Source organism: Acanthochromis polyacanthus, chromosome 17 (genome assembly GCF_021347895.1).
Source record: "Acanthochromis polyacanthus isolate Apoly-LR-REF ecotype Palm Island chromosome 17, KAUST_Apoly_ChrSc, whole genome shotgun sequence".
NCBI classification, from domain to species: domain Eukaryota; kingdom Metazoa; phylum Chordata; class Actinopteri; family Pomacentridae; genus Acanthochromis; species Acanthochromis polyacanthus.
The window spans coordinates 34,753,215-34,763,399 of record NC_067129.1 but is presented as its reverse complement, the minus strand read 5'-3'; the positions used below and the strand labels follow the sequence as shown (position 1 = coordinate 34,763,399).

At 37.7% G+C, this 10,185-nt stretch overlaps 1 protein-coding gene across 1 annotated transcript in view; it reads left to right on the top strand.

Annotated features, from left to right (window-relative positions):
- Positions 1-4,018: 4,018 nt before the first annotated feature.
- Positions 4,019-10,185, top strand: part of LOC110964119 (F-BAR and double SH3 domains protein 2-like) — a 50,562-nt gene continuing 44,395 nt past the window's right edge. Inside the window, exons 1-2 of the mRNA XM_022212734.2 lie at positions 4,019-4,247; positions 6,971-7,068. Of these exons, the coding sequence (XP_022068426.1) occupies positions 4,227-4,247; positions 6,971-7,068 (119 nt within the window). The 5' untranslated portion in view covers positions 4,019-4,226. The remainder of the gene's footprint in view (positions 4,248-6,970; positions 7,069-10,185) is intronic.

Here is a 10,185-nt window from a genome sequence, read left to right as displayed (position 1 = left end):
TAGATAGATAGATAGATAGATAGATATAAATTTACAGTTGTTTAATTGATGTTCTACTTTGGGGCCTGTTTTTAAATTATAGTTTTTCTGAAGTATTTCTTTTTGATTGATCATAAAACCTTAGAAATAACGCAAATTATTCACAGGGATATAGATTTGAATCATTTGATCGTAAAGTGATTTTACACTCACGCACTTGTGTACTGTATGTCTGTCAGAAATACAGACTATATGAATACAGATTTCTTTTATTCTTTCTTAGTTTTTGAGAAAGTATTCAGTGAATATTTTGCGTTTTTTTGTGGTTTTAGTTCACCTTGGCAACCACATTATATAAATACCATTACTACTTATTTTCTAATATCCCTTTATGTCAGACATTGCATGTATGGGCTATCTAAATATGAACAATAATAGAAATAAATCCAGGATTTTACCCAAAATTGGGTATTGTATGTTAAAAAAATACATTAACGTCAAACATTTACTAAGTCAAAAGCTTTCCAAAGGTTTCTTTTTTATACAGTGTTTTGCACATATAAATTGCGCTGCAAAGTGTGTTTTGCAATCATATATAGAGCAGATGTTCTTTGTGGCAGCCTGTTTAATTATATATTACTTTACATTTATTTTATTATGTAATTTCAGAATTATGGCTGAAATGAGGTGCAACAGATTTGGAGATGAATTTATTTTGAAAACTGTTCAGGAAACAGTAATTAGATTCCCGTAGTCTTCACCTGTTTAATCACAGAGGCAGTGGCTCCTCATGTGACTAAAAAGGACCAATCAGAGAGCAGGAACAACCCCGAGGCTATTTTGTATGCAGTCTGTGACCACAACATATTCTTGAAGTTTTGATTGGCTACAATACTGTTAGTAGTTTCTTTCTAGATAATAACATTTTTTATGCCCGTGTTTTACATCTATCCACCCATTTTCTGTTAATCCTCACGAGGGTTGCGTTGGGGCTGGAGCCTATCCATAGACTGTATATACAGTCTATGAGTCTATCTCAGCTGACTTGGGGAAAAGGCAGGGGACACCCTGGACAGGTCTGTCCTAGGGCTACATATACAGACAAACAATCACACTCACATTCACACCTACACACAATTTAGAATAATCAATTAACCTCAGCATGTTTTTGGACTGTGGGATGAAGCCAGAGTACATGGAGAAAACCCAGGCATGCACAGGGAGAACATGCAAACTCCATGCAGAAAGATCCAGGGAAAGCCAGGACATGAACCAGGGATCTTCTTGCTGCAAGGCGAAAGTGCTAACTACAAAGCCAGCCCCAGTGTTCTACACATTATTGGAAAATGCTTTACGTTTTATTTCTTGTATTCAGTTCCTTAATTGTACAAATATACAATCACAGTTTTTGTATACAAATGTGTGTTGTACTCAGTATTTCTCACTTGTTGTTGTGTGGTAAACAGAAAATAGTTACTAATTATTACTGTTGCCTGAGACTTTCCAGTAATTTAACTAAACTGTGCAATAAACCAGTAATCCTGTATCCACCAGGACTAATGCACTTACATAGTTGTTATTATTAGTTCTGTTTCCACATTGCACCTTTTGTACTTTGGAATGTGCTATTTTATTGTTTTGTGTCCTCTTATAATACTCTTTTTTTATTGTAAATGTGCATGTTATTTTTGCACATTTCTATAAATACCATCTGTCTATCTATCATGTAAAAATTAGGGGTTTGAAAATGAATTTAATCATATAAAATAAAGTTTTTTTCTGAAATGGTTATTTTCTATCTGATAGATTTATGATGTAATTATTAGGTGATGCCTGGGCCTGGGATCTTTCTGCATGGAGTTTTCTGCAAACTTTGCATTCATTGTAAAATATGTTATACTTCAACCTCTTCACACTTACTTTAAATTGAACAAATTGAGTATCCTGGATGGGAAATAACTCTTCAGTGGGACCGCCTACATGTCATATTATAATTAAAGTTTATTTGTATGGGTTAGGGGCTGCACAGTGGAGTAGTGGTTAGCACTTTCGCCTTGCAGCAAAAAGATCCATAGTTTAAATCCCGGGATGTTTCTGCATGGAGTTTGCATGTTCTCCCTGTGCATGCGTGGGTTTTCTCCGGGTACTCCGGCTTCCTCCCACCAGGGCCAGGCTGGGAAAGAAATTCAGGCCGGGAGATTTCCAGTCAGTCAGGCCACTTCCGCCAACCACAAGGGTTGTGTCACATGGGATAATGCACCAAAATTTAGTTTTTTTTTTCCTTCCAAAAATATGCCTTTTACAGTTCTGTTATAGCAATTACAACACTACTAAACAGACAGTAAGTCTATTAAACACAATCATAACGACAGCTCCATACAGTCCAGTACTTTTCTCTTCTGTAATCTCTTCACTACCCTCACCAATTCTTCCAATGTTTTCCTTTTCCTATTATTTATATAACATGTGGAATTAAAAAAAATATATATTATTTTGTCATCAAATCATTTAGATGTCAGCTGGTCATAGCTAATAGTATATGCAAACACCAACGTTCATTTTATAACTGAAAATTGTAAGTCAACTGCCTATCCTACCTGAAGAGGGGGTCTCAAACGTTTTCAGGCTTCCTCCAACCCACCTGATACCTGTGGAGCTTATTTGGGCCAGACATTTTTTATTATATTTTGGCCTTTGAAGTCTGATGATGCATTTGTGAGAAGAACCGACCGTTTGTAAACTTACTTGAAGTAAGGGTGCTCCTTAATCTTCGCTCCTTCCACTCTCTCGCCTCACTCTCATATCACTGCTCTGCAGTGCATGCAGTGTGTTCTCGCTATGAAGGGGCGGGCCATAAAGCAACTAACCAATCAGCTCAGAGCACTTGCTTTGTGTGAGTGACAGGAGGGTGGGCGTGTACTCTGCAAGGCTTCTAGCGCTGCTGTCTCTGGCCTGTCTGCCAAAAAGCCGATCAACTTTTTTTCATTGGCCTGCCAGTCCATGGCTGGCCTGTCCAGGCAGGCCAATAAGGAGGCAGGCCACCGGGAAAAGTCCCGCCTCTCCCGATTGCCAGTCTGGGCCTGCCTCCCACAGTCCAAAAATATGCTGAGGTCAATTGGTTACTCTAAATTGCCCGTAGGTGTGAATGTGAATGTGATTGCTTGTCTGTATATGTAGCCCTGCGACAGACTGGCGACCTGTCCAGGGTATCCCCTTCCTTCGCCCGAGTCAGCTGAGATAGGCTCCAGCACCCCCCCGCGACCCTAGTAAGGATAAAGCGGTGTATAGAGAACAGGCGTAAACTAACCGTGAGGTCACCCGTTGGTTTCAACGCCGAGAAAATGAAGCCCGGATTTTGCTACTTCCTGGTCGCCGTTTTGGATTTTTTGGAGCCAGTGATGTAAAAAGCGTCATCAAACAGACTGGAGAGCAACTAGGGGCAGGATTGACTGAGGACTCTCTTATCCCGCCCACATTTTACCGCAGAGGCTTCTGTTGCTGTCTATCAAGTATAGCCACGCCCCCTGGCTCCATCAACTTTAAAGATTTATTTAAAATTCAGTATTGATTTATTTTAAGATCGGCCACCTGATCTCTCATTTTGACCATGAAAACTAACGGGAAAAAAATCCTGAGCTGTAGAAAATCAGTCTATCAAATTTTATTTTTTCCAAAAATGAATTGGGGTCTATGGAGCAAAAGCTTTTTGGAGCCAACCCTAGCGGACGGCGTGATATTGCAAGTTTTTGACACTTCCGGGTTGGGTTCAATTCTGGAGCCAGATGCTACGTCCACTATATATACAGTCTATGATAGAGAATGGATGAATATTAGGTGCTAAAAAAAAGATGATTTTATTATTAAATTAGTAGTAGCAGTGGTATAGTGTTTGTCTGGTAGTAACGAGCAAAATACTATTTTAATTTGTAAGATGATGCTTTTGTTTGTTTCAGTCTGTGGCCCGAGGATCCTTTTACTTTGAAGAGGGCCCTGGGCCGGATGTTTTATTGTGAATGGCAACAGGAAGTGCGTCTGTGTTGCTACACGCTGCTTGACTACTGTTTTCTGTTCCCTGCGGCCACAGTGTTTTCAACGGGACTCAACTTACTACTTATTGGACTCCATGGCCGCTTGACCCAGGCTCAAATATCCTCCTGTCGTTATCCTTCGTTGGAAACACTTGCAAAAACTTTTTTCCAGACAAACTTTCGCTTTCTTTTGTGTAGATTTTATGTCCAGGAACGAGGATGCAGCCGCCGCCGAGAAAGGTGAGTTTTTCTGGCCGTTGTAGCCTCCGAAGCTAATGTTACTTCGACGAACTGGTGCATATTTAATGGTTGGAAATTTACGCTTTTGTTGCTGCTCGCTTGCTTTAAACGATGAACGCCGCCATTTATTCTACACATATGTTCTAGCTTGTCATCTTAAATGTCGAAATTACTTCTTAAAATAGCTTTAAAGTGGAAAAACTTATTTTAAAAAGTCCCATGTGCCAGAGTTTTTTAAGGGAGAATAGCCCGTTAACGTGCCCCGTTCCCTCTCGAGCGGGTCCTGCGAAAGACGTTCAAATGTCACAATAAAAATAGATTACTCCACCGACAAAGTGCCTGCAGCTGAATAACTACTTATGTAAGTTTAAGAAATACCGTTACCGAGGTGTTGAGTTACATCGGCGCACTAGTGATCCACCAGGCAACACTTATTAAGTTCAACTAAATATCACTTTTGCCTCACTGGTCCTGCTTCAAGCCCAGTTTGAAGGAGCAAAAAAGTAAAATAGCACACAGAGAACTTACTTCATCGCTTTATCAAATATGCCGAATTTAGGAGTGGATCTAATTTTATCAGAAAAGTGCTCTGTTATCTGATGATTAACGATATATTTGTGTTTGTAACTCCATAACACTAAATTGACAGATTTTACTAAGCAGTTTGGGGCATTTTTCCCCTGTCGTACAACAGTCTCCTGGAGAAGAAGAAAAACACTCGATGGCAAAAAATAGAGTATTTAGAAGTTAAAGTAAACCTCAAGAAGTAAATGTATGCATTGGTTTGAAGTGTTTTATTGGAGAAATAAACGTTTAAAACATAAATCTCAGCAAAATCTGGCTTTGTGCAAAAAAATGTTCATGTGGGATCATATTTCAATAACATGACTCAACAGCACAAATCGTTTCTGCCCCAGTAGTTTGTAAATATAATGCTGTTAACTGTAGGAAAATAAACATAATTTTAGTTGCTTTTCTTTAACAAACAAAGCTATGAGAAATGTGTAAAAACTTTTTTTTGAATCATAAATTAGTGTTTTGACATTTGATGTGTCCTTTATGAAGGGTGAAGTGCATTTTTCTGGAAATAATATTCCTTAAAATGCTATTAATTGCTTCGGTGAGATGTTTGCAGCCACAGATGTATAACAAACCTATAATTATAACGCACAACTTAAGAAAATGCATGAATACATTAAAATTATCTATGTTTTAGCACTGATTTAGTTGGGTTGTAATGTAAATAAAGGTACGTAAGTTTTCTTCTGAAATTGAATCATGTTTTTAAATATTTTTTTACAACATAAATCACAATATCCCAAATTTTAAATATTTACATCTCCATTTTTACTGCTCGGTTTTTGCGTCTAACTCCATTTATCTGGTGCTTCTGTTTTAGATGTGAATAATCTTGCGTATAAAAGAAACAACAGTTGTCCTTGTTGATAACACATTGATGACATCTGGTTATTGCATTTTGTAAGCTGTTTTACAGCCAGCTAGAACCGGAAAGACTTGACTATTGGCCGGGAAGAGCCACTGATTGATAATGAATCATTGTCACTGTCACCTTTAAAAGTAGGCTAAAGTTTGGCCTAAAACAGGAATCACATGTACTGAATGAATGTAAATCACAAGAGGATGAGTAAAGATGCCCTTTCAAATAGAGTCTTTGTGTATTTATTTAAATAGAAGAAAATCACTCTAATAATTTATAGTTTATTGTCCTGCTTGACCCTTGTTGTTGTAGTTGTAGTTCAGCACTTGTCCCACTCTGATAAACCTTCTGAAATCCTGATTCTATCTTATATTATTGGTTTCGCAGCTCCAACTAATGGATTTTGTTTAAAACAGAATCAAAACTGGCACTAATGAGGCTGCTATCTATTCCTGTATGCCTTGTACTCAGTAAAAAGTGTGGCATTTCAACTTAATTAGAGTTTTAAAAAAAAACATAGACCATTATTTTTATTATTGATTAATCTGGTGGTTAGGTCTATAAAATATTAGAAAACAAATCCCTAAAACTCAAAATTGTGTAACCAAGTTGCTTGTTTTGTCGGAACAATTGCCCCAAATCTGAAAATACTCAGTTTGCTTTCAAATAAAGCACAAAAAATCTACAAAACAGTTTTATTATCAGAATAGTAGCAGATTGTTTTCGTATCAGGAGATACATGGAAGAAATGTTTCAGCTTAAGCACTTACTTCTAAATAGTAAAGGTTAATGAGGATTGTATCATTTAATGTGCTGATTATTTTACTGACCCATTAATGTTCAGTTTACTGTTTTACATGACACAGAACAGCATCAAATCTTGAATTTTTTAAAGTTGGAATAAGATGTTTTTTCATAAAAGATGACCAAACCAGTCAATCAAACATGAGAATACATGTTAATTAACTTTTTCCTTGCAATTATTTAGTGTTAATGTGTCAGATAATTGAAGTAATACATAAAAAGACACTTCTAGTCATTAGCAGTGAGGCTTGCACTTTGTTTCACAGCGAATTAAAATGCTGAGAGAGCAGGTCTCACCTGGCCACAGCTACTGCTTGAAGCTGAAGCTCCTTTTCACTAATACTAACCTCAGCTGAATCAACAATTTCCTCAAGAGATGTACCTACTTCTGAGCTGCACAGATCTTCTCTCTGTGCAGAAAAAAACAGCTGTAACTTATAAGATTTTTTCAAAAAAAAGCTGTGTGTTGTTCCTCCTTCAGGTCCGGGTCACCCAGGAGCTGAAACACACTCATGCCGAGCAGATGAGCAGATTACAGATCAAACACCAGACAGAATGTGACCTTCTCGAAGACCTGAGGTGAGCAAACAGAGGTCGAGCTGCATCGCTGACTACCTAGTGTTTGCCAAGATGACTTTCTGAGGAAACTAAATGTTTTCAGACCTGTCTGTGAAGAGTCCAGATATGTGAAGATGATGCCAGCTCCACTAAACAGAACATAAATACTGTAATTGTGTTGCTTGAAGTCACACACTCACAATTTCCTCAGAATCAGTCTGAGTAGATTTCTTAGGTAGTGAGCATCATGATGCTCTAACTCTTGGCCTACTTCTGCTGTAAAATAAATTGGGAAATCAGGGAAAATGGAGTTAATTGTTTGAACAATATGCAAAAAAACCCATCATTATTCAATTACTTTGACAAACAATGCAGTTTAAGTCAAAAAGCAATTTCAGAGTTATGATGTAATATTTGCTGTGGTGTGTATCAAACATGTTCCTGTAAGTCTAGAGAATATGATTTAAAGACCGAGGCATCCCTGTAACACCACATCGCTTTATTGTTTCACTGTCATTGTGGCACCTTGACCAAAAAAAGTAGCAATTTCTGTAATTTGGACATTGCACTTGTCCATATTACTATATATATAGTATTTCAAATTTTAAAAAGGAACATGAATAATAGCTGCTGCATTTGCTGTCCTGTGAGCTCTGACAAGGTTTTTTTTTGCATTAAGTTAACACTCACTTATGTGACCATCTTGCTTCCAGGTGGCTAGTTACCTCCAGCTGTCTTGTGGTGAATTAAATCTGAGTGGGGAAAACAAAACACACTGATCTGAGCTTTCAGTTTGTGTTTGTTGAATAGGCGTTATGAATTTGAGAGAGAGGAGAATCCACTGGAGTCTGTCCTGATGAGCTAATGCTAACCAGCCAGCTGCCTTCAGATATCAGCCTGGTGTCACCTGGAGCCGATGAATTAACTCACAGACGCTCTGTCTGTTCTGAAACTGATTATAAAGCAGATGTCTGTGTTCTTGTTGAAGTATCTGATAGTGACCGTCTGTAGCTGTGTGGGATTACTACATGTGAATTATACACTGTTTAAAACGCTAGTGGTCTACTAAGCAGTAGTCAGTGAGAAAAGCTGTAGTCAAGCAAGTCTGGATGGTTACAGGAAGAAAATACAGTCTTTCACAGACAGACATTAATCTTTATAAGGCTGGTTCCTGCAGTTTTGGGAGAGTAATTACATGTGCTGGTAAAGAGCCCAAGAAGGTCACCTGCAAACTCAAGGTTTATTTTGGACTAATGGCAGCATGAATGTGGGGTCTGAGAGTTTGTGACATGATTTCCAGAGGATGAGATACTTGTTGCTTGCACTCCATCAGTCTAAAGTGTTGCTTATTAACAAAATATTCAATCTGCCTCCTGGTCTGTCGGACGCAGTCACATTCATTCCTGCTTTTGCTGGTGTTGCGGCTTCTAGCTTTGTGCGTTAGATAGTTTTATATATATATATTTTTAAGGCTCATTTTTAGCTGTGCCTTTAGGTTTCTAAATTATGCAGCGTAATGTTAGCAATGCGTTTCACTCAAAACGTTCTCTCTCTGATGCTCCCCATCATATTTAGATGAGGAAATTAAATATAAATCTGCAATCAATAGTGTACTAATGGTTTGTATTAAAATGGTTCTAGACAAGTCTAAAAATGTTTGGTTGGAGGCATCTCTAATGCTGTAGTAAAAATGTTTCAGATATGCTTTAGTTTTCCTGTGTCTTTTTACACGTTTTTTATATGTTCCACTTTTTTTCTTTGGTTGGTAGTTTGTGAATAATCAAGAAGAAACTGATTTTGACCAAGTATTGGTCTGGCACAATCCCTCATAGGTAAACAGTGATTTGTTATTGTTGCATGTTGGTTTCTGTACAGATTTTTCATGTGAGTTACAACATGTTCATTGGTGAGCAGTTATGTGAGGACGGAGCTAAGCTCGATTTTCCTCCTGTTTCTAGTCTTTGTGCTAGGCTAAGTTAGCACACTGATGACTGCTGCTTAATATTTGGCATACATCGAGCATGTAAAGATGATTTGTACTTTCCTGTTGAACCCATGCTGTAGGTAGGATGTAGCCATGTACCCTACCTGTAGCCTGAAGTGCTCTTTCCCAGAAATAGAACTACACATCACACCAAACACGGACCACGACAAGTGATTGGCCTGCTTGTTCCAGTTGGTGGCATATTGATTTGCACAGAGATAATGCTTCTGTGAAACTAAATGTAATATGTAATGGGTGAGAATTGTGTCAAGTAATTCTTGTTAAATATTTATGAGCTCCAACCCCCAACATGATTCACTCCGTTTCAGCCGGTATCCTTTGAACTTTGCAAAGAAACGCAGCACAGTGGCGTTGAACATTTTTGCTAACTAGCATTTTTCGGGTGTAATTGCAGAGTGAAGCAGACACACCAGTATAAATGCTCACAATGGGGTCAGACACTCGTGTCGGCTAAAGCATAGGTTTACATAGATTCAACACAAGCATATAAACCAAGCTCAGTCAAGAAAAAAAAAAAAAATATATATATATATATATATATATATATATATACCAAAATTCCACACTTTTCCTTAAAAACTACATATAATGCAAAACTTTCTGAAGCAGCTGAAGTTACAGTAGTACTCCTCAACCAAAAACAATTCATTCAGGAAAAAATATCTGCTGTTGTAATGATGTAAATGTCCTTGCATATAATATGACCCCATATTTTTAAATGTGAAAACCAGAAAAGCATTTTTCTAATATCCAGGCAAATACAGTGATTTTGGAGCATCCTATAACAGTTAAAGACAGGGTTAGACCTGTTCATTCATACCTGCAAAATGACAGAATGATGTGGTTTCCTTTCTTTTAGTTTTAGAAGCAATTTATTCACCATCATCTGTGTTTGATTCTAACCACGTACACATGTAAATATTTCCTCTTGATCTATTTCTAATGACCTGTGATTGTCTGAGGGTTTTTTTGACAGGGTTTTCCATCATTTAAACTATCAGCAAGCTAAATCCAAAACTCAAAGTGGATTAGTGTTTGAAATTTGAGGATCAGACAGAGTAAACACGAGCCATAAAGACACTAGGACAGCTTTAGCGCCGCATTCAGATGTGTAGGCATTTTAAAGGTTGAAA